The 25,605-nt window shown below is 42.3% G+C and overlaps 1 protein-coding gene across 1 annotated transcript in view; it reads right to left on the bottom strand.

Annotated features, from left to right (window-relative positions):
* EDIL3 (EGF like repeats and discoidin domains 3) overlaps positions 1 to 25,605 on the bottom strand; it is a 306,989-nt gene that overhangs the window by 86,561 nt on the left and 194,823 nt on the right. The window contains exon 6 of the mRNA XM_063129643.1: positions 20,982 to 21,163. Coding sequence (XP_062985713.1) covers positions 20,982 to 21,163 — 182 coding nt within the window. The remainder of the gene's footprint in view (positions 1 to 20,981; positions 21,164 to 25,605) is intronic.

Here is a 25,605-nt window from a genome sequence, read left to right as displayed (position 1 = left end):
TTTACACGATATTTTCATTGTGCACTCGTGATTGCTCACTCATGGTGGTTTGCAGGTCTTTTACCCAGTGTCATCCTCCTCCAGGACGTCTCCCACTATTTGAAAACATTTCCCCATTTTTGTTTTTGTTTTAGATGAAGGAAAGTGTGGTATTATTTAGGAATGACAGAATGAGACTCTCTTGTAATTCCACATTTCCACTATACCAAAACACCACCTAGTGGTTGTGTGATGAAACATATAGAAAGGCAGAGAAAGGAAACCCCTAGAAAAAATACATGTGTAAAGGAGCCGATTTTAATCCCAAAATGAATGTAGAAGCTGAAGTAAAGGCGTTAGTTAAAAGCCTCATGTAGAAAAGCCCTCTCTTGTCCAGGTGCTAAATTGCTGATGGGCAACTTCAAGGCCCCTCCCTGCTTGGCGTTCTTGAAGATATTCTTGCAACAAAGATCTGTGTGCAGAAGTGGGCTGCTGTGCGCACACCAAGGATTGATGGAGGTACTTGGCTGGGTGCAATTCTGTGTCTGCATTGCGGAGTGACACCCCAAGACACTTTGCTGCCTGAACCAAATGGCAAGGTGCCCCCCTCCCCAAGTCCATATGCAGAAGTTAGACTGGCAGTTGAATCTTACTTCACCATTGGCAATGAGATAAGTGTCCACCACCACACCTGAAGCAGCGGCTAGATTAGGGGGCTCAGGACAGGTTATGTGTGATACACAGCTCTGTCAGACAACAGAGGGGAACAGCTGGGATACTGCCACTGCTGCCCTTAACTACCTGCTACCTGAAGCAATTGCCTAATGGCAGGGCCGGCCCTGACATTGTGATACTCCTGCAGTATGGCTGTATATGAACTGGCTGGATAGGTCTCTTTGACTCAGATCGAGATGTTCATCCTAGTGCAAGGCCCACTCATTGTTATGTGCAAGAATGAGCAGTGAGTGACTAGAGTTGGATTAGTGACTATATGTTTTATTATGCATAAGAATAGAAGTATCACCAAATTCTAGTTGCTCGCCACCCCACCCCCACATCTTTTTCGTGTGGGTTCAACTCATTTGATTTTCAAGCGGAAACATCACTTTATGCCTCAGAGAGTTTACAGAATTAGACAGACTGAAAACTTGCTTATTTTGTTTCTTCTTATTAAGTTATTATTTTACTCCCAAAGGTAGTTGCTGTGAATGCTATTAACTCAAAGATATGAATTATTCAGTTACTGGCATGTTTAGACAGCAGCCTCAGTACAAAGCCCACAATCAGTCTCCACTTTTACAGAATTCTGCCATCATTTAAATTTCATTTAATTTACAAATTATTGATCCCCAGCTTAACGATGTTTAGCAAAAGGATAATATTAAATACTTTATTCCATATAATAGCCTCAGCATATACTTTACATTATTAAGTTCTTTTGTACTAGTTTTCCCCACTATTGGCATACTAGGAATGGGGGTGGGGGGAACATGCAAAACTTAAATAAAATGGTGATCAGAGAGAATATTCTATGATTACTTTAATCTTTAAACACTGTTTCAGACTAAAGTATTTCCAATTTTGAAGCATACTCCAAATTATAATACATAGAGCTAAACTAAACATGCTGCTAATCATGCATAGATCTGCTATCTGAAGGAACGTCTCCTCCCATATGTACCTACCCGGACCCTAAGGTCATCCTCAGGGGTCCTTCTCTGTGAGCCCTGCCAAAGGAAGTGAGGCAGGTGGCTACCAGGAGGAGGGCCTTCTCTGCTGTGGCACCCCAGCTGTGGAATGAGCTCCTTAAGGAGGTTCGCTTAGCACCTACATTATATGCTTTTAGACGCCAGATGAAGACCTTTTTATTCTCCCAGCATTTTAATAGTCTATAAATAAATTTTAACTTGGTGTTTTAAATTTGTAATTTTGTATTGCTGCTGTTTTTATCTGGTTGAGCTTTTATATTGTATTTTATATCATGGTTTTATACTGTTGTTTTATACTTTGAATGGTTTTAATTTTTGTGCCCAGAGAGCTTTGGCTATTGGGCAGTATAGAAATGCAATATATAAATAAATAAATTTTCTCCCTCCCATTTTTGCCCTGGAATTCTACCCTTACCCCTCCACAGGCATGTTAAAAAAGTAACCCCCAAAAAAAACCCTCCATTGGATTCTTTTTTTTTTTTTTTTTTTACATTTCCAATATATATCTATAAACAAACATACAAAATACAATAAACTTTTTTCAGGCAGAAATTTTAGCAAAATTACTTTCTTTTCAAGCTTCACCTTTTATTTCTTTACCCGGTTCCCTCCCCCAGCCCTGTCCGTCTCACATAGATTTCGCCTATTTTTTTTCTTTCTTTCTAGGATTTCTTTAACCTCCATTGGATTCTAACAGAAAGATTTTTCTTTTTAGGCCCCCTCTTGTGGTGGTGTTGAAATTTTGACATGAAAATGGGTGGGGCCATTGTGATCCCCTCCTGAATCACCATATCCCAATCCAAATCAGGCTGGTGTGCACTTACACAGAAGTAAGTAACTCAATCCCTCATAGCTCTGCTTCAGTGTCAAAATAGTAGATCCACATACAACAGGGAGGAGCTATCACTAGGCATTGCTGACCCCAAGGTTTGTGGAAGTATATAAGAATCTTTAGAGAAAAATCCTAAATGGGGCAGAAGATTACAAAAAGCTTAATGAGAATTGAGTGGCCACAGACCAGAAGAAAAGAAGACAATTGACTGGGATGACAGGAACCTTGAACAGAAGTACTTCACCCTAACTCTAACCCTCTACTGGTTTCAGAAAGCCACTCCTCTTTCTTTTCACTCCAACTACATCCCAAAGCACTGATTGGTGGTTTCCCACTTTTGCATTGTTAATTTTCTAATACTATGGCAAAACCAGCTCCTGTTTTTGGAAATATTTTCTCATCCTGTGAAATGGTCATTGTTGTTTTCTCCAGCCTTCTCAGAGAGGGGAAGAATTTCAAATAGTTTTTCTGTTGGGAGAGAGGCAAGGTTTCTGCATACCATTTTAGGTGACTGAGACAGCTTTAAAAAAAAAGTTTAAAAATGCAGTAGCAGCAGAAGATTCTTCAAACAGAGGCTTCTCCAGCCTGGCAACTCTTCCTGAACTCCTATGAGACCATGGCCTTAGCTAGACCTAAGGATTATCCCAGGCAAATGGAGGGGTCGTCTCTGCCTGCTCCCGGTATCCCCTGTGAGTCATTTGGATGTACAGGGATGATCCCGGGATATAGGCCTGGTCTAGCCGTGGTCCATGTGATACTGGATTCAGGTTGAGTTCCTCGGCTGCAGAAGCCTCTCTGCAAAGAGTCTGGAGCTGGAGAAAGACATAACAAACTGGACTTTAGTGCTTTAGAAACCTCTGTTCATGCTTGCAGCAGCAGATAAAACTCTGTAGGAGTTCCTGAATTCCTCTCTGCAGAAAGCATTTCTCCAAAGAGTTTTGTGCTGCTACAAGGAAGAATTTTTCTAAAGCTCTAAAAATCCCATTTGTTATTGCTTTGGCAGCTCAGGAGCTCTTCCTGAATTCCTATGAGAGAACATCATTTGGTCTCATGGGAGTTCAGGAAGAGAAAGCACGTTGGAGAAGCCTCTCTGTAAAGAATCTCATGCCCTTTTCACAAGGTGAGAAAGCCTGTGCCCTTCCCCAAGAAGAAAATTATTCAAAATTTGTCATCTCTCCAGCCTCTTTCACCACAATTTCCATTTCACCCTCCCCCCTGCACAAACTGCCAAAAATGGGAGAAATGAAATATTCAGCATAGCATTAGTTCCCCCTGCCCCATTCTAAAAGGCTAAATGCTTCTAGGGCTTGGTTACTGGCAGTTAAGAGTCTCAATCTAAAATATGTTAGGATCTTTTGCTTTTGCCCAATCCCCTGTTCTGTGCAGGAATTCAGTTTAAAGCATCCCGTGTTATTTCGGTTTCTGAAAATAACCTTAAAAATGATTTCATTGTGAGAATCCTTTGCAGGCTGTGTTGAGAGCTTCTTGGGTTATAAAGCAGGATAAAGGCATTCTAGATAAATAAATAACATAGGGAATGTGGTTTCAAAGCATAAAGAATAATAAATAAAGCTCAAACAATGGCTAACCTAGCAATGGAGAAGGGGCTGCTATTTTTTTCTCTCCCAACTAACATTGGCATTTGATGTAATTTCTGCCAGCTGGTGGTGGCTCAATTCCTCATGACATTTCTTAGTTTTATATTATTCTAGCTTTATAAAACCTGGGGCTGGTAAGACAAGTGGAAGAACTCTTCATCCCCCCCCCCCCACTGCTTTTCTGGCACGACATGAAAATGAAAACTCCCACACAAATGAACATGAAGAGCAAACTCATATTCAGCCTCTCTTTCAATGTTTCTTGTTACCACCAATATACATACTAGGGATGTGCTCCGCTCCGATTAGGAGCGTAGAAGCAGTAGCGGATTGGCCTGCTCCGCCTTACCCAGAGGCGGAGTAGGAGCGGACCGCGGACCCCCTAGAAGCAAGGCGAAGAGAAGCGACCATTTTTCGGAGCTCCGAGTTCAGTCGGAGCGCTCCGGTCGCCATCTTGAAAACATTTCGCCATAGGATTGCATTGCGGCAAATAATCGCGCATAACTACGTTGTTTTTGAAGCTATCGTTCTGGAAATTCTTGTGCACAGAGAGTCGTGGATGGGGGTCATTTTGAGACCACTCTCACCTCTCTGCGTGCTGTGGTTCACGTGCAATATTTTTTTAAAAATCGGGTCAACCGCGGGGCTCAAACTGCGTTTCGGCTTTTCGCCCATAGGATTGCATTGAGGGAAAGAATCGGGGATAACTGGGGGGGGGGTTTAAGCTATCGTTCTGAAAATTCTTGTGCACAGAGAGTCGTGGATGGGGGTCATTTTGAGACCACTCTCAACTTTCTGCATCGTACGGGTCGCGGGCTAGAAGTTTTTTAAAAATAGGGTCAACCGCGGGGCTCCGTTTCGGCTTTTCGCCCATAGGATTGCATTGAGGGAAAGAATCGGGGATAACTGGGGGGGGGGTTTAAGCTATCGTTCTGAAAATTCTTGTGCACAGAGAGTCGTGGATGGGGGTCATTTTGAGACCACTCTCAACTTTCTGCGTGCTGTGGTTCACGTGCAATATTTTTTTAAAAATCGGGGTTTGGGTTTTTTTTTATTATTATTATTATTTTTTTGGAAGCGATGACAGGCACATTCAACTCCCAATCCTGATGAGAATTGATCTCCTCAGAAAGCATCCTCCTCCAATCCCAGCGTTGGAGGGGGGACTAAGGCAGACCCACCCTGAGAACTTTCTGTTTTGTGTCTCTTTGTGGGTTGGCGTTCGTGGAGGGAACACTTACTTAGCTAGTGCTCCTGCTTTGGAGATAGATTAATTTAATATAGGTTTAGTTTGGCGCGTGTGTGTGTTTGTTTGCTTCTTTCTGACTTGTAGCTTAGTTTGCCCTGTGTTTTCCCCTTACTTTGATTTAATATAAACTTTATTTTTGAATTTTGGAGTGTGTGTTTGGGTTGGTTGCCCCCCCCCTTCCCTGTATTAAAGCCTGACTGTTCTGCTTTTGTGAAAGCTTTCTTTTGAAAGCATACACACACTTTTTGTCCCATTTCCCTACATTTATATTCTTAAACATATTTTATTATATTCTTTCACATAGTCCATTAGTATATATTCTCATACATATTATATTAGTATTCATATTTTGTTCTTCTTATAGTAGTGGTTGGTTCTTTTTCCCCCTCCCCTCTCTTAAATCCTGATTGTGTTTCCTTCTATCTTCTATATACCAAATATACCAAAAAAATTGGATTCTCTTTTTCTTCTCTGTGTAACTTCGACGGAGTGGGCTGCTTTTGTCAAGTTCAACAGGCAGCCACAGATTGAGCATTTTGGGGAAAGCATACGCACACCATTTCCCTATTCTTAAACATATTATTATTATATTCTTTGACATAGTCTTAGTAGTCTATTAGTATACATTCTCATACATATTAGTAGTAGTATTCATATTTTGTTCTTCTTATAGTAGTGGTTGTCCCATTTCTTGTCCCATTTCCCTACATTTATTAGTAATATTCTAAAACATATTATTATATTCTTGTAGATATTCTTAGTAGTATATTCTCATACATATTAGTAGTAGTATATTTTATTGTTCTTGTCCCATTTCCCTACATTTAAACATATTATATTCTTCTTATACATATTCTTAGTAGTACCTTATACATAGTATTAGTAGTATTAATATTTTGTTAGTCATCATGAAAAGAGAAAGCAGGCGTGCTGAAAGCAGCAAGGCTCAGTCTGCCAGCAGGGCTTCCTCTCCTCCTGTGAAACTCAAACGGGCAACTCCTTGGCTGACTGCTCCAAAACAGAAGCAGGACAAGCAGCAGGCAGAGCCACTCTCTTCTGCAACTTGTGCCCGGCGTTCTCTTTTTGAGGGTGGGAATGGGAAAAGTGCCCGTTTGCAAGAGGCACGTGGCAGCAGTGCCATTAGAGGAGGAGGAGTATCCCCAACTCCTTCATTCTCCTTTCAGCCCACGAGCCCGCTGATGGACCTAGACGAGGTCCTCAGCACAGTGGAGGGGGGGGAGGAGGAGGAGGCGGTGGGCCTCCAGGATGTGGGGGCTGAGGAGGAGCAGCAGCAGGCCGAGGCTCTCTCCCCAGTCTCATCCCACACCCCTGTTTCTGTGGCAACACCAGAGAGCTCAGGCGGGCAATTGGTGGTGTCACCACAGAAACGAAAGACAAGCATCGTGTGGGACCACTTTGAGTTGGGAGCGGATCCCCGCTTTGCTGTCTGTCGCCACTGCAAACTCAGCCTAAGCAGGGGTTCATCGACAGGGCATTATGGAACCAGCAGCATGAAGATGCATCTTCATAGGCAGCACCAGGCGATCTTGCTGGGGAAAGAGGCGGGCAAGGCGACTGGTTCCAGGGGAAAGCCGAAGGCTGCTGCTGGCACTGCCACTCTAAGCTCTCCATCTCCCATCCCCACAAGGGTTAGGCAGGCAACCCTGCAGGACATGGGGTGGGGGAAGTATTGACCCACAAGATGGCGTTTTCCAATGCCCACCCAGGGTGCTACTGTGTTGGGGCATCTGCCGGGACTGACTCCTCCCCAATACTAGATCTATGACATGTCACTCTGCCTGCCCCTCTGCTAGCCTGTCCTCCTCGGTGACCGACTCGCTGGGATGGTTTGCGTTTGCAATGCGTGACTAACTGCAATGCTGGCTTAGAAACCAGCCATCACTTCCTTGTGCCCCCAGAAATGCCCGCAGCCTGCCTGCCTGCCTGCCCGCCTCCCCCGGGGTGCTGCTGTGGTGGGGCATCTGCCAGGACTGACTCCTCGCCTACTCTGCCTGCCTCTCTGCCCGCCTGGTGCCTGGTTTGCTCCCAATCGTCCTCCTCTGTGCCCCTCAAGGCGTAACTGCTGGCTTAGAAAGAAACAACCAGCCATCTTTGCCTCACTTTGCGCCCACTTATGGGTTGGTTTGCTATGCGTTAGTGCTCAAGCCATCCTTGCGGCACTACAATGCATGCTGCCTGCCTGCTTTCCATTGATGGTGCTATATAAATAAATAATAATAATAATAATAATTCTCCCCTTCCCGCCTTGCAGCGATGGTGTATGTGTCTTGCTTTGACTCAGGGGAGAAGTCCTTCCTGCGCTCACTTAGACTTTATCAAATTCAATAATCCCTTTTTCAAATGTGCCAGAAGATTTAGGGTTATCTCGTGGCATGTTGGGATTGCCTTGGAACTGGCCCCATTGAGCTGTCTGCAATTGCAACTTTAAATCCCTGACATACTGGAGTGTTCAAATTTCAAAAGTTCCCCTAACATCAGGGGATGATGGGATTGCCTTGAAACTTGGTGTCCATGGGGACACATGGGTAAGCTGTCATGGGACCAAAGGATAGGTTTCTAACGTGCAAATTGACGTAGTTGTAGAATGGGACTTGATTTGGGGTGAGTTAAAAAGTTTAAGCCGCGCCAAAAATCAGGGGATGATGGGATTTGCTTGCAACTTGGCGTGCATGTGGACACATGGATAAGCTCTCCTGGTGCCGAGTTTGAGGTTTCTAACATGCAAATTGACGGAGCTATCCCAAGGGGTGTGAATGGGGTGCCCGATTTTCATAAATTCCCCAAAAATCAGGGGATGATGGGATTGCCTTGAAACTTGGCGTGCATGTGGACACGTGGATAAGCTATCATGGTGCTGAGTTTGAGGTTTCTAACGTGCAAATTGACGTAGTTGTAGAATGGGACAATTTGGGGTGAGTTAAGCCATGCCAAAAATCAGGGGATGATGGGATTTGCTTGCAACTTGGCGTGCATGTGGACACATGGATAAGCTCTCCTGGTGCCGAGTTTGAGGTTTCTAACATGCAAATTGACGGAGCTATCCCAAGGGGTGTGAATGGGGTGCCCGATTTTCATAAATTCCCCAAAAATCAGGGGATGATGGGATTGCCTTGAAACTTGGCGTGCATGTGGACACGTGGATAAGCTATCATGGTGCTGAGTTTGAGGTTTCTAACGTGCAAATTGACGGAGCTATCTAAAGGGGTGTGAATTAGGGTTATGGGAGGTGCGTTAGAGGGTAGAGCCGCGCCAAAAATCAGGGGATGATGGGATTTGCTTGCAACTTGGCGTGCATGTGGACACATGGATAAGCTGCCCTGGTGCCGAGTTTGAGGTTTGTAACATGCAAATTGACGGAGCTATCCCAAGGGGTGTGAATGGGGTGCCCGATTTTCAAAAATTCGCCAAAAATCAGGGGATGATGGGATTGCCTTGAAACTTGGCGTGTGTGTGTATACGCCCATGAGGTGTCATGGTGCCAAACGTGAGGTTTCTAACTTCAACGGAAAAAAAGTTGTTTACTTTTTTAGCTTTCAATGCAAGCCTATGGGGGGGCAAAAACGGAGCTCCGGATCCGATCCGGAGCTCCGGGCGGAGCGGAGCGGAAGTGGGCGGAGCGGGGGCGGGGCGGAGCGACCCGCTCCGAAAAATGGCGGATCTGCAAGTGAAGCGGAGCGGGGGGTCCGTGCACACCCCTAATACATACATATATATATATATATATATATATATATATCAAAGGAAAAGTTAAGAATTTTTAGACTTCTGTTGAAAACATCCAAAACCAATCCCCCCAATTCTTGACAATTTATGAGCCTTATCTAAAGTGAATTAAAGCCATAAAAAACTGAAAACCGGTAATTTCCCCCCTTTACTCAGTAAAGAATGTAAGACAATACATCTCATTAAAAATTGAAAGGACTTTGTTTGGGAACATGTTATATAGGGTAAAGCAGAGGGAAGAAGAAAACTTGATGAGTCTCAAGAGGAAGCCTGGCATTGTAATTAGGATATTTTTTTTCAACACCTACTGGGTAAAAATATCACAGTGCAGATGCCCTGACCAAGATTATTCAAGGCTTTGGCTCAAACTACACATGAAGTTAATCATGTGCAGTTTTCCCTCCTGACGTTTTCTGATTTTTATGTAAAGCAACTGCCAACACTGCAAATCTCCAAAGGGAAACCTGTATGGGGAGAAAGAAGCTTCTTAACCATTTCTTCTCCATCAGTTTTACACCTCCAAATTATCACACCTCCCTGCTTTTGACCTCATGCAAGGGGGGGGGGGAACAACCCCCCCCAAGTGTACTAAGGGGTACTTGTGAATTTTGTTCCTATTCGTGGATTATGCGAACATATCCTGTTCACAACCCCAAATTTGAAGTGAGAGTTCACAATTTCCTGAACTCGTGCTCACGTCCGAAAATATACACTTGGGGAAATACATATCCCCCCTCCCACAAACACAGTGAGCTGCTGGGAGAGGAACAGAGCGATTTGTTTCTTTGCCAGCAGCTCACAATTTCTCTATCCCTGCTCTAGCAGATCAGTTGGGCTCTTCCAAGAAAGGTGAAGGGGTTAGAGCCAGGGAAGAGAGCAACTGGCTAGACAGGGACCTGTTATGGGCCACACTTCTGCCCTAAAGAACCCTGCTCTCCCCTTAAGCTCACTTGCTGAATTGATGAACAAATGCAGAATTCTAAAAGGGATTTTTTTTACACTTTGATCGCTGAACGTTCTGTTAGGACTGCAACACTCTCGAGAAATACTAATCAGTGTTTAGTGGATGAAGTAGATTCAGGATCTTTTAACCTATGCATAGTATTGAAGACTGTTAACTTAGGATGAGAGTGGAAGCATTCTTTTGGAAACTGGCGCTCTGGTACTCACAAATGAGGAAATGAACTTTGACAAGCATGGGCAGATGAACTTGGACAGATGGCAGCTTGCTTAAGAGAGCTGCCTAGTATATGCTTGAATGAATGTTAGGTGAGACTGCTGTGCACTTTGGGATTTATTTCTTTGTATTAGCAAAATACTTAATCACCTGGCATATGTTTCACACTTGCAAGTTTGTTGTGATTGATACGGATGCCACAAATTTCCCCCTTCTCTTTTGTAATTGTGTAAATGTACAAAACATTTGAACTGCCATTTTAAGCATTAAGGTCATTTTAAGCATTATTCAGCACTAGCTCTCACACAAATTATGTTGCACTAGGGTAAGCTGAATATAGTGCAATGCCAATAGCATTTGTTTGTAGAACAGATTTTAACCTGAAAAACCAATGTGCCAGTAGGTGCTGTTGGTGTTGCCCTAGAGATAGTTTATACTAATGCAAAGTAATTTATGTTAGTGCTAGTGCTGAATAGGATACTAGCCTAAAAAATTAAAAGAGAAGAGTAGACAAATTATTATTATTATTATTATTATTATTATTATTATTATTATTATTATTATTAAAATGTATTTACCATAGCATAAGTTTTTGCAGACGAGATATTCCATCATCACATTCATGATGGAATATGCATAATAGTTGGGAGGTTTATACATATGCATGTAGAGGGGAAAACACCCTGTAAACACTGGGTTGAATTTTTTTAGTGCACTTCCAGATGGAGGGCTTCTAGCACCAGCAATCTGCTGCCTTCTGATTGATACTGCTAAGGGCCCTCCATTTGGAAACATATTCTCCTGTGTTTTCTCATCACATTGTGCAGCTCTTCTGTCTTCCTTTTTAATGGATTTTCTGTGGTAAGAAAAAAATGATGGAAGAAGTAATGAGAAAACACAGGAGAGTTATGAATGGAAGACAATGATGAGGAGTGGACCCTGTGTAAAATTCCATAAATGAGAAACCTCGTTTGGAAACACCCTTTGTCTTTACTGCAAGACACTTTGTTACACTAGATGGTGACTGTGTTAAAAAGTCTAAATTAGTAACATAAACAGCCCCATTGCATTTCTTAGATACCAAAGAGCAAGCATGCATTTAATGATTAAAGCGCACCCATAACTACACAAAATTGCAACAACGGTCAACATTTACCATTATGAATTATGGTTACAACCCAAAGAAGCAATATGCATCCATACATGCAGCTGTGATGCAGCAATTGCCCTGCTGAAGAGTTAAGCTACTTTTTGAGCTGAAAAAATGGCTTGTTTCTTTGGCAATGGAAACTACCTGAGAAAAAGAAGAAGAAAAAGTCTAGTTTCTGGCTACAAGTACAGTTTTCTGCCATACACATCATGCAGGCTTATATGGCCTGTCTCAGTCATATTGCTGAATACCTTAACTTCTTTATCAAAACTATTTACATTAAGAATATTGTTTACAATAGGAACATGTGAGCTTTCTCCAACCAGTCCTCAGTGAAACTACTTGCAGCTGCACTTAATATGTAGGATCTACCTTTTACAACCAACCAACAAGCAAATATTGTTGTAATTAGCATGAACAGCCAAATAAGTACAAATCAATCAAACTATGCTAATAAAATAATTTAATAAATATACCACACACACATACTGTAACTTAATGTGAGGAGTTTTTTTCTTTGTTTTTTTCTCATCTAATCAGGGCAGAATTTACATTTTCCCAACCTTTATTTGTAACTATGTATAAGGTGTTTGTTTTTTGTTTTTTTAAAAAATCTCTTTCTAAACGAAATTTGTAATTTTTCATCAGGGATAACTTAAACAGGATCATTAGGCTAAGCAGTAAATTAATGTGCTTGGTATAATTTGTCCATAGGGATGTAAGCTTTAATCAGGAATGGGGAAGTGTTGGGAGTTGGATATTCTCTTTCACTACGACCGATGCAAAAATAGTTTCTCCCCAACAGAACAGGTAATATATACCACCGTTCTGCTCTGATTCCCTGCCATCAGGGCATTGAAGTACCTGATCTCATGAAACAACTACAAGGAATAGATATATTATTAGCTTAAATGGAGAAAAAGGAAGGGTCATATTACAAGATCAATACGCATTTTCTCATGCCAGAACCTTAGGGACAAATGGATTTCTCCCCTTGGACTATAGATCAATATGTGGAGGCAGCTTCAGCAGGGACTCTTCTTTTGCATCCTGCTCATGATTGGCCTTTCCCTCACAGCCAATGGAGGTCTCCCTATCCCAGTTGGGTAGAAAGAGTCCTGTAAATGACCACATTTCTGCAGCACGTAGCCAAAGCAGGCTAAAAACAGTAGAGATGCTGGTGAAGTTATCTTGAGTCAGATCTGAATAGGCACTTCATAAAAGCCTGCCTGAAATGAGCTTTTAAAGCTCCCAAATTCTTCTCTGGCTACAATTGAGGACTGACAGGGATGGGTTAGGGCATTTTACTAGACATTTTGAGTTGTTGCTGTTTTTCAGGAAAATTTGGATCCCAAAAATATAGATAATTTCCAAGTAGGTAGAGGAATGGAATATGGATTTACTTTATATTATACAGATCTATCACCTAGGGTGACCGTATCTTTAACGGTTGTGTTGAAAAGGAAATTTCAGCAGGTGTACACATGCAGCACCTGGTGAAGTTCCCCCTTCATCACAACAGTTAAAGCTGCAGGAGCCTTCCCCATTTTTGAATCTGATCACTCTAGCCATACTAGAGTGATCAGAAATGTATTAAATAAATAAATAATAAGATGGCCTATAATTCCTGTGAGCAGAAGCCCAGGCTGACAACTTTCTCCAATAAAGTTCAGAGTCCAGCTGAGCTCTTTTATCTTTCCCATGCCTGGTTACTGCTGGTTACTCCTCCCAGGATTGGGCCCTGTGGGAATGGATGGAGATCATTAAAGGGACAGTTCCAGGTGGCCTGGGTAGGTGGAGATTCTGGCAAAGGGCATGCCAGGTGATTCCAGCTCAACAAATTCCATCCAGGATGGACAGATGGGCAGATCTCTGGGGGACTAGTGTCAGTGTCAATGGCCACCCAACCCAGTCTTCAACAGAACTATGAGTCCCACTGGAATCAGATGTCCAGTTACCTGTCCATGTCCCAGAGATGGCATCCTATTAGTCCAGTCTAGAGGTGCCCTGAGACAGAGCTGATGGGCAACAATGCTCCAGGCTTTGTAGAGGAGTTTAGAATCAGCCATTGTTCAGACATCATTCTGAATTGATGGGATGTTGTCTCATTTTAATAGCTCCATTACACCAGGGGTTAACACGCTCCCTACCTCACTTCTCCGCCTGTGTTTTCCTCCTCAAGTCACTTCTTCTTTCAAAAGAGGAATTACAGAACGAGCATGAGGCCCATTGAATCCTCTGTTCTAATGGCGCTACTTCTCCTGCACACAGCAGGAGAAAGGAGCAATTCCGAGTTTAAAAAATCATTGAACTTAATGAGGGTTTTTTGTTGCACAAAGAAGGCCAGAAGGGGGGGAAGGCACACAGGAGGCAGACAACGTCATGTAAGGGACCTGAGCAAACTCTGTGAGTGCCCAGTAACGAGCGTGCAATAAAACACTCGTTGGATGGAGCTTTAAGTGGGCAATTACAATGCCAAATACTCTCATCCAATTAAAATGCTCTAAATGCAAAGGGACCGTCTTTTAAAAACACAAATATTAGACTTTTTTTAAAAAAAGTTACACAGATATCCTCCACAAATTCTCCCTTTCTTGCATCCTTTTTGTCCTTTGGGAAACAGTTCTTTAAGGAAGCAATCCTATGTCTCCCCCCTTCCCTGATGGTGTTCAGTTTCTGAGTTCTGAGGTCGGAAACAGGGCTCTGAGCTTGGAGCCCAGTAACCGTGCTCACCTCCCCCACCCCGTCATAGCCAGTGTGGTTCTGGCCATGTCTCCTTGTTCAGAGTGCAGAGGTGGAAAAAGGGAGCATTCATGGGTGTGTACAGAGAAGGAGACTGGGGCTGTGGTCATACAATGTTTCCTATGGCCACCCTAGCTTTCTTCCCTCTGAAGTGCTGCCACTAGACAGATGAATTTGACTATCAAGCAGAAATGCAGGGGACTGGAGAGCGCAGGCAAAGACTACCTCCATGCTCCAGCTGCCTTGCAATGGATACTCAACAGTCTCCAAGTTCGGAGGTTGCCGACTATCTTCAGCTATTGGGTGGTATAGAAATGCAATAAAAATAAATAAATAAATAGGATTGCTTCCCAAAATGTTAAAAGCCAGATTAGCCAAGGTAAAACGACAACAGCCGAGGTAACAACACTGATTCATATCTGGCAGTGGAAAATGCAAAGTAAGGTTGAATACAATAAGCTGAGTGACATATGTGACCATGTCTAACCAGCACTTATTAAAATGAAAAGATATAAACTCATTGTATCTCATGTCTTGAGTGAAAGCAGCATTTCTCTATGTTCCTAATGAAGCAGTAAGTGCTTAACATAGATGCTATTTTATTAATTCTGTAAATCTATAATGACTACTTTGAAGTAAGGGATGACTGAGTCTCCCTTTAATTTGCTTTTAAAGCCATAGCCACTGACCCTTTAAATCGCAAGCCAATTACAAGCATTGTAGTTCCAATACTAATTACATGCTGGGAGTGAAATTTAGAAAGGTAAGTTCAATGCTCAGTTCATTAGGAGAATGCAAGAAAAATAACTTACATGCTTATTGGTTAGCATGTATTACACACCTAAAAGAGTCATATACAAACTACCTGAATCTTTCGTGTGATGAGTATCAAGAAATGCATTTTCCGTTTTGAATTTCAGCTGCTTGTAAAAACTCCCTTTCTGGGAGATGGGGCTGTGCACGCATATTAAACAACTTGCATGCTAGTCTCCAGCCCTTTCAAGGCCAAATTAGGCTGAATGAATTCAGTTGGGCTGCTCTGAGGACTTTCTATCGTGTCCTCCACCTGAAAGCCCAAAGAAATTATTCAGCCAGCTAGGGATTGCCTAAGGAGGCTCACCTCATATTTGTCAAAGGCTTGTAGGTGTAAAGTAAGCACGGCCTTGTGTCTTCTGTTTTGTCTTCATCCTTATGTTTCAAGCTGCTTTTGAGCTTGTGATTGTTTGGACCTCAGATTGGGCCCTATCATATTGGAAGATCCATACTTAGGTAATGTATAGGGCTGACTAAGTATCTTTTGTTATTTTGTTGTCTGCAGTATTGTTATAAATGTTGCTCTGGTTTTTGTATGCCTTTTATCCCCCCCCTTCCTGATAGTAAATAAACTTATTTCAATGTGTGTGTGTGTGCTTCCTTCCAAGTAAGCCTTAACACTAAATCCACAGCCTTCTGCTCAGTTTTACTATTGTCAGGTTAGGGCTCGAAATAGAGGGTGCTGGCTTGTTTCTAAATCCTATGTGTGTCCTGTAAGATTTGAGAGTCTCCTGACTCATGCTGAGGTGGCCATAACAGGTGATGGCAGCCTACTTTGCTATTTTTTGCCCCTGCCTACAATGCTGAGAATTAGGCTCCCCCTCCCTTCACAATAAGTTACAGATGAAAAGAAGAAAAACAACATGAAATAATGTCCCATAATAATGGATCACATAAGCAAAATAGAGTGATCATATGGAAAGGGAATTTTGGCAGGTGTCATCTGTATTCATGCAGCACTTGGTGAAATTCCCTCTTCATTGCAACAGTTAAACCTGCATGTTGCACAAGCATAATGCAAAACTGTTTGTGCAACCACACCTATGCAAATGTAACTTTAGCTGGATTCTTCTCTTGTGCATAGTTCCAAACTTTGTCTTATGCATCATATGGTTCATATGCCTGCAATCATATGGTTTCTGGGTGAGGCCAGAATACAGGGCTGCTTGGGGGCATGTTGTGATGCACAAAGATCCACAGCCTTGTTCTGTCACCAGAGTGTCAAAATGAACCAGAAACAACACCACATCACCCGACCTCTACCTCCCGCACTGTTGGCCCAAACCAGCAGGGCTTAGGATGTTGTGGTTCCTCTCCCGTGAAACTCACACTGCCAACACCTTAGACTCGCTTTGCACATGTCTTAATCCATGTACTCCATCTGTTAAGTACCACTGTATAGAACATTGATATTTAAGACGAATTCTTTTTTCAGTCCTAAATAAATGTTTCTGACCAAGGACTTATGTGAAATGTTCTGGAGTTTGTGCCTCATTCTGATATTGCTATAAATGGTAAGTCAAAGTGCAAAACACTGAAATAGCAAAATTCTCAACACTCATATAGTATTAGCTTGAAGAACAACACTGTCAAGTAACCATGGATAAAGTAATGAAGGACACATATTTGATGCATATCTAAACCTCAACGCTTCTAAGCCCATGAACTGTACTTTGTGCAATTCATTTTGAGAGAGAGAAAATCCAAACCTCCACATCATTCAGTTTCTATGGTTCATAAGTTTTCCATACCAGAAAAGTCTTTCATCAAACTATCAAGCTTTCAACACTGATAAAGAGAACCATCCTTCACCTCACCCCATATTATTTATTTATTTATTACATTTTTATACTGCCCAATAGCCGAAGCTCTCTGGGCGGTTCACATATTTGATGCATATCTAAACTTCAACGCTTTTGTATACTGTTAGTTTTACCCTACCCAGTGCCTGTTTACCCTACCCTGTGCCTGTTTGCATTCTCTTCCCCTCCTTATTGTTTTATTATGATTTTATTAGAATGTAAGCCTATGCGGCAGGGTCTTGCTATTTACTGTTTTACTCTGTACAGCACCATGTACATTGATGGTGCTATATAAATAAATAATAATAATAATAATAATAATAATAATAATAATAATAATAGGTATCTGGGAGATATTGCAAAATTATAGCATGCTTGCTTCATGATTTCCTTATGCTCAAAAGTATCTAAAAGTTACTTATTTTTATTTATTAACACCTAGAAAGATTATTTGACTATGAGTAAAGGGGAGACTTGAAACAGTGAGCATATGGAAAAATACCGTGACTTGTTAAAACTGGGTACAAATGAAAATACTTCAGCAATTACAATCATCTAACATTCTGTTCTTTAGAAGAGCTCTTGACAAACATCTTTAGATATATGTCACTGAGGCCCGGTTCTCACGAATTCCACATGAAGAAGTAAGCATCGGATGTACCACTTCAAAATGCAGTCCAGAGCTGACATGACTGACTATTCTGGTATTAAAATAAAAAAGCAGAGAAAGCTAACCTCTCATAGTGAAGGCTTCTAGCCAAGCTGTTTCACTAACATGCTAGTTTTCTGTGAGCACAAATCTTGAACTGCCCATCCTCGTCCAGCTGGGGAGCAGTCCATAATATGAGTTCCCACCTGCATGTATACCCATACAGATAGCTTTAGCACTGGATCTACACTATTGCTTTAAAGCGCTTTATAACAGTTTTATAGCGCTTTAAAGCAGTTTTATAGTGCTTTAAAGCAGTAGTGTAGATCCGGCCCTGGTAAAGGATCTTAGCTAAGTGGTAGAGCACATTGTTTGCATGCTGGAGTTCCCAGTTTCAACTCTTGGCATCTCCACGTAAGTCTGGGAAACCCACTATCTTAAACCATAGAGGGTGGGCAACCTCCAATATTTTGGCCTACAAGTCCCATAACCTTTCACCACTGACTATGCCCACTAGGGCTGATGGGAGTTGTAAGCTAAACATGTGAAAGGCTACAGGTTTCCCACCCCTATACTGGAGGACTGCTCCCAATCAGTGTAGACAATGCTGAGCTAGACGGACCAATGGTCTGACTCTGTATAAGGCAACTTCCTAGGTTCCTCTTTCAAGTTCACATGGTGTACTAGAACTTAAAGTGGATGAGGTTAAGTACGCATTTGAAATTTAGAAGTACAACTACACATATCCATTTATATGAGGATACCTCTTCCATCACTAGATGCAAGACATACCTTGACTCTGATTTTCCCCCTTGGACCCTGTCACTCCTGAAATATGAGGAGGGAGAGCATAACGGTCTCTTTCTAGAGAGCTGAGAAACCATTGTAAGAAGTGATTGGCTCACATCTGGTCACATGGGATGGGAGCTAACAACTTGAGTTCTCTCACCCTTGCCTTTGATTTGGCAGAGAAATTTTTTTTCACTGGTGAGGGGAAGGTCAGAGAAATGGTGCTGTTACAGGAGATGAAGTCAGATGGACCTGCAAGTCTTAATTGGGAGATAGCTAAAACTGGAGTGCTGCCTTTCCAGGGGCTGGAATGTGGTCCTTTGGGAATTAGATGCAGGGTAACAGCTGGGCTGTCTAGCTATTTAGGAATCTGTTTGTTCCCAATATGCTCTGCTTGTATATTTGTAATTTGTTGGACATTAAAGTCATCATCAATCTCCAGTGCTCACTCTTGTAAAAGAAGCTAAGGCCTTAGCTAGACCTAAGGTTTATCCTGGGATCATCCCTGGGTCATCCCTGTTCATGTAAATGACACACAAGGGATCCCAGGAGCAGGCAGGGACAACCCCGGGATGATCCCGGGATAAACCTTAGGTCTAGCTAAGGCCTAAGAGCCAAAGTTTGGATTATGCTAATCACGTAGCATGTAATTGAGGGCCTTGCTAGACCTACATTAAAATCCGGGCATGTGGAGGGGCCAGCCCACGCTAGAAGTAGTGCAGGCTGTCGCTCCTATCCACATGTTGATGTGACGGGGTAAAGAAAAGCCCTGTCGCGTCGGCCATTTTCTTTGTAGTCTTAAAGGGGCCATGTGCACAGGACCGCACCAACGCAAAAGGTAGTGTTTTTTTTTAAAGGGTTCCTCGCTCCCCCCTGCCCCTGATTCCCCCCCACCGCGATCCCCCCCACCTGGCCGCGATCTCTGATCCCCCCATCCCCCTGGCTCCGTTTCCCCCCATCTCCCCACCCTGCCCTGATGGCTGCAGCGCTCCTGTGGAGTGCTGTGTGCTGTCCGCCGCTTTTCCCGGCTACTCGTGAGTAAATGCGGTAGCTGGGAAAAGCGGCGGAACGGGTTACACGCCCATGGTCTCGGGCTCAGCCCGAGACCGTGGGAAATACTGGGCCACAACTGGTGCCAGTTATCCCGGGCCAAAGGTGGGTTGACTCCTGCCTGACCCCAGGATGCCCTGTGCATCATCTGGACACACGGGCCGGCCCGGGGCTTGCACTGGGCTAAACCCTGGTCTAGGAACGGCCTGAGTCTATCATGCTTCAGCAGGGAGGGGGAGGATTAAACTTTTCCCCACCACTTGCTTGTGAAATCCTCCCATAGGGATGTGGGTTTAAGTAAAAGAAAGGTGGGGGAAGATTTATCCAATGGAAACTTCCTTTTAAAAAACTAAAAAAACACACCAAAATTGGTGGAGGAGAAAGGCTGTTTCTGGCAGGGGGGACGACCTATGTTGTGCTTAATTCCCTCTCCCAGAGCATGGTGCTTCCATTCTTAATTTGGGCCATGAATGCTCACAGCAGAATAAAAAAGACAAGCTCTATCTACATGCTATGCGTATAGTTTGCCTCTAAAGGCTAAAACAGACATTATCTTAAATGTGTGTCTGACAGCTATTTCTTATTTTTCTTTTTACTCTAGAGTAGGCACAGGACCCAGAATTCAGATCCTAAAAGTCCCCTGCACTCCAGATCTAGGGCCTGAACCTACTCTAGAGTAAAAATGAAAAAATAAATGTAGCTGCTAGTCACACATTTAAAGTAATGTCTGTTTTGGCTCTAAAAACTAAAACATTAGTTCTGGATTTCTCACTATGTGTGGAAAAGCAGGGAGTGTTCAATATTGTTAACAGAATGCTATGACTGACACTTCCTCATGGCTAGATCTCATCCTCTTTTGATAGTGGTTAATTAATTATCATATGGTGAATCATATGGTGAATCACATCAGAAACTCAAAGGCAGGCTTTCCTGGTGCTGCTCTCAGCAGTGGCTGGGACTCATATGAATATCATGCTACAGAATCAGTTTGAGTCAGATTCTTACTGAGGCTAATGGTAACCCTATTGGTTGTTTTGTTTTCATAGGTGGGATTTCTGTTTTGTTTGTTTGTTTTTTATATGTAAGGCCAGATCTACACCGGTATGAAAGTGGTATGTAATTGGCAGGAGCCACACCAAGCATGATATAGCACTATGAAAGCGGTATGAAAGCAGTATGTGGTATGTGTCATGAGCCCCAACAGTTGACAGTGCGCTTCAATATAGCTATAAAGCAGTAGTGTGGCTCCTCCTGCCTCTTATATATTGCTTTCGTACTGCTTTCATAGTGCTGTATCCTGCTTGGTGTAGAACAGGCCTAAAAATGGTGGTATGAAGTGAAGACTGGTAGCTTCGATGTCCGTGGGGTGGAGAATCCGCTCTGGGTTTCAATCAGAACCAGTTAGAACTCTAAAGGTGCTTTGCATCTTGGATAGCTCCTTTAGAGTTCTGGATGGTTCTGACAGAAACCTGGAATTAGAAGCTTAGAAGATTTCAGTGGAGTCAGGCATGACTAAACAGTTGAAAGGCCTAGAGTAGTCGCAAGAAAAAAATACCTCCTTATAAGTCCAGGGCCTCAATTAAAGTTGCAAATAAGATTCCTGGTAGTAGTAGTTTTCCCATTTGTCTTCATCAGTTACTTAAGTGATTTTGGCAGCAGATTACTCTCCACCCACCCTCTCACAAGCCCATCTGTTACCTGAATCCATGGCCATCTGTCATTTTCTGCAGCAGTCCAAGCATTTACAAGACCCTTCTTGTTAAGTCGAGCGTAGTAGGGATACCATTTCTGGAGGCCAAAAAGAGCGCGATGGGTGGATGATGCAGTAATCTGTTGGTTTGAAATGATTCCTCCTTCAATTCCCAATGGCCCAGAGCATTCTGTAGGGTGGGGTGGGGTAGGGTGGGGAATGAAAAAGGGGAAAACACATCAGAATATTGGAATATTTGATCATAGATCCATGATACCACCAGTCTGAGGATGAGTACTGGAAGAACTTTAGCAGCTATAGGGTACAATTTCTGGGATATATAATATCAATGACAGCAACAACAATAATGAAGGAACTAGACTGAGTTAGTGACCTGAATTTGGCCTTCCAGAAGTTTCATTGTTTGAAATCCTTTGAATTGCAAAGCAAAATAGGAGCATTGGACACTGCCTTATACGGAGTCAGACCACTGGTCTATCTAGCCCAGTATTGTTGACACTGACTTCAGGCAGGAGTTTTTCCAGCCCTACCTGGCGATGCTGGGCATCGAACCTAGGGCCTTCTGCATGCAGAGCAGGTGCTCTACCACACTGAGCTACAGTCCCTCCCCACCTCAAGTCTTACTGCATTTTTTTGAAAATGTCCAAATGAAAAGTACGAACAGATACAAAGTTACAAAAATTGCTTGGAAAGGCTTCTCGTTCTCTTTTCTCAATAGAAGGGAACATGAGAGGAGAGTCCTAAACTGAAGAATTATTTGAGGATTTTGTTCCATTTCTTAATATAAATCTGTCATCATCGGAATGGATTTTGAGAACCCTGTTTTTTGTAAATAAATAAATAAATAAATAGGAATTTTAAAAACTGTATCACTCCTCTGAATGCCATGCAGGAATTACAGTAGTTAATGGCAATAGAATTCTAGTCACTGTATATTAAAAAGATTTAAAAAACTAAGGAACTGTAGGTGTAAAAGTAAAGGCTTTCCATCTGTATCTACACCCAAAAGTGCCATACAAAAGCTTTTTGTTATATTATTAATCATCATTATCATTATCATTATTTCCAAGGTCCAGAACAGACATAGCACAGGGGATCTGCCCTTCCCAGTTCTTTTTATACAAAATAAAACAAAATTCAGTTTTGATTGAAACACTGACCCAGTACAGGTGTGTATGTGTGTGATTGTGTGTTTAATCCCAAACTGTAATTTTAAATGCAAATGTTTCTCTCTAAGCATGACTCACCTTAGTTCTTGCCTCTGTTTTGGAACTTTCTGAGCCAAGAAAATTTAATTCAAAGATAGCTATGCGAGAGACCACCCAAAAATGAAATGCTTGAGTCAACAATTCCAAACCAATTAAATCAACTTATATAGTCTTTAGCTGTCTAATCCCATTCAGGACTATGGATTTCAGACAGTGTGTGTATCACTGCAGAGGTTTATGTGGATTGCCAGCTAAATCCTGCTAAGAAGACAAGGTATTTGGACGCAAGGCAATTATACTATTTGGTTAATAGGAACAGTGGTCTTCAGTCAAAGTACTTTTTCTTAAGCAAGCTGATGGTTGCTCAAGCCAGCTAAAGACCACCTAGCTGTGGTTCTGCTCGACCCTGTCCTACCCGACTCATTTCCATCTGGCCTGGGAGGATGAGGCCATGACTGACAGCAGCTCCAAAGGCTGCTCCTGCTGCTGAAGGTGAATTGGTGGTAACGTTGATTGAGATTAATGCATCTCCGTTGTCTGCTGCCCTGTTGCAATGCAATGGGGGACTTTGAATTTAATTGGTGAAGTTCTAATATTTTGATGTATTTTCTGTCAGAGATTTTATGATTTGGATTAGTTAGTGAAAGGCTTTTTTTTTTTAGCTCAATGTGGATTTGGGGGTGATTGTTCTTCTTTTTATCATAATGTTTTTCTTACCATGCTAATGATATGGTAATATCATTACCATAGATATACATATTATACTATGAAATGTGTTTGATGCATTTATGATCACATATATATATATATATATATATATATATATATATATATGTACTTCTATAGTGATTACTAGTTACCATTCTTGTGTACTGCTCTTGGAATATAATTGGTGGAAAAAGCAGCATATTCCTAAATTAGAACACATTACCAAAGACAGATCAAAAAGAGGACAAGTGGACACAGATTTGCCTATGCTTCATGTATAGATGCAAAGTAAGAAATTGTTTTAGATATATGTTGTTGGTTGTGCTATTGGTTTTATGTCTTTAAGTGATTGGTTTATATTTTCCATAATGTATTTTAATAGTTGTTGGGGGTTTTTTAAAAAATTGTGAACTGCCCAGAGAGCTTCAACTATGGGGTGGCATAGAAATATAATAAATGAAATGAAATGAATAATTACTGTAATTTAAATAGAAATACAATGCTTCTGACCAGGTGACCTGTGTGATTGTGAAGTCTGCATTCCCTTAACCATTTTGTGGTTAAGCAGCATGGTTTAGCATGCTGTCTAAATGAGGCCAGTCTATCAGTGAGACCAAAAGTATTAAATAAAGGTTATATGGTGGTAGCGGCATTTAGGGAGTGATCAAGCCTAGTGGGGAAAACAGTGTTCCTTGAACTAAGTGTGAGAGTGTATAAAGTGAAGGGTTGAAATAAAGAGAGACCCCTCTTTTACACAGAACAAACGTACCCATAGCCTCAGGGAAGGGATCCCATGGGGAGGTATATGGCAGGGGCACATACAGATGCTGAATATAAGAAAGTGTGCTCAGGGCCGGTGCCAGACTATTTTGTGCCCTAGGCAAGGTGAGCTACTTGCACACACACACACACACAACACACACACACACACACACACACAAATTGCCAACTTCAATTCAGCTGTTCAAGTAGAGTTTCTGAACTATTATATTTTCCTTTTATTATGTTTTTTCTTAAAACGGCTAATTTGAATAAAACTGTCACCCTTAAAGGGCAGTACGGCGCCCCTCTGAGGTCTGCGCCCTAGGCGGCTGCCTAGTTGGCCCAATGGTAGCGCCAGCCCTGGGTGTGCTCTGTCGACATGGTGAGTATGGAGAAAGTAATTTGAGAGCAATTTAAAGCAACATCCATGTGGTAGCTTTTTATTTGCTTTGCTTTAAGCCATAGAGATTTCTATTCCCAAGATAACAGGCGTGAGATCCCAATGGGGCCATTAGGCCATCTAGTCCAACCCGCTACTTGATCCAGAAATCCAGCATCCCCAGCAGATGGATTTGTAGCCTCTGAGCACAATTGTAAATCCAATTAAAACTGTGGTTTACATTCTTGGTTTGTCCAGGTCGACTACAAGAACAAACGATGGGTGAGGGAATCTGAGCACATGAAAGGAAGAGGACTCCCACTAGCAAAGGGCTTATTTAGGAAGCACTATGGTTTGGTGTTCCATCTGACCTGACGCAATGGATGCGAAAACTCCCCACAAACAGGAGGCTGCCACTGCCAGCTAAAGCAGGCAAAGTGTTGTGCACGAACGAAGCACAGCTCCCATCAACAGATGCCAACGTGCCTTCCGTTGTCAGCAATAGGAAGCACCCCTAGTGTGTGGTATACTGATAGATGCCATAATAATTGATGTGGATGGTGGGGCCGCCTCCCATCGGATGATGTGTAAGATGTTTCTGCAATGGGTGCAAGAAGAGTACAGCATCTTGAAAATAAGGGTCGCAGGGGCAGGTTGTTCTTGGAGGTGCCACAGCCTGATTGCATTGCTCTCATTTATCCTGTTAGCCGAGCTCCACAAGAAGTCATCAGCAGTTCAGCGCAAACAGATTTCAAATGGCAGGCATGTGAAAAGCTAATCTGCTGCAGACATCTGTGGTCCGCTTCTCCTCCCAGTACCTCATTTTGGTGGAATGAGATGACTGGCTGTGCTTAGTATACCATAATAATGGCACTGAACACAAAACTTGACAGTGGGATTATAGATGACCTCCAATACTGCAGTACTTAATTCTGATTCATGCATAAACTTCCCAATGTGCAGTTTAGCTCACAGCCATTCTGATTTCCTTGCAGTTGTTTTGTTTAGAGTACTTTGCATGGGGAAGGATGAGGGGGAAAAGCACCAACCTTACCAAGAATTATTATAGATGGCTCGGAATGATCATTGCAGTAGTTTGTTTATTTCAGATTATATCCATAACCAATAGAAACTATGAGTCTTTCTTTACCCATAGCTTAGTGCCTCTTCTCTGCAGAAGACCAGAATAAGCATGTATTGCAAAAAAGCAGTGAAAGACACAAAATCCTTCCTTCTGGCAGAAGCAGAATATTATTCGGGCTGCTTCATTACTATGGTACTATAAAATGATACGATTATGACTAGAGGAACAATTTCAGTGGGCTAATCCATTTTACTGACAGCTATTTAAAACAGTTGGCAGCCATGGATTACTGGTCCAACTTTATTGCTGCACGTAATCAGTGGTAATTGAACATAGATTTCCCCACCCTGTTGAATTTTATGAAAGAGTTCATTTTCTTCTAGGGCTAGGTAATATTTGCGAAACCGTTGGAAAGCACACTTAAGATCACTAAAAGAACCCATATTTGAAATTTGCCAAGGTGTATTTAG

This window comes from Elgaria multicarinata, chromosome 6 (genome assembly GCF_023053635.1).
Source record: "Elgaria multicarinata webbii isolate HBS135686 ecotype San Diego chromosome 6, rElgMul1.1.pri, whole genome shotgun sequence".
Lineage (NCBI taxonomy): Eukaryota > Metazoa > Chordata > Lepidosauria > Squamata > Anguidae > Elgaria > Elgaria multicarinata.
The sequence above is the reverse complement of the archived record's forward strand: the minus strand, read 5'-3'. Positions and strand labels throughout refer to the sequence as shown.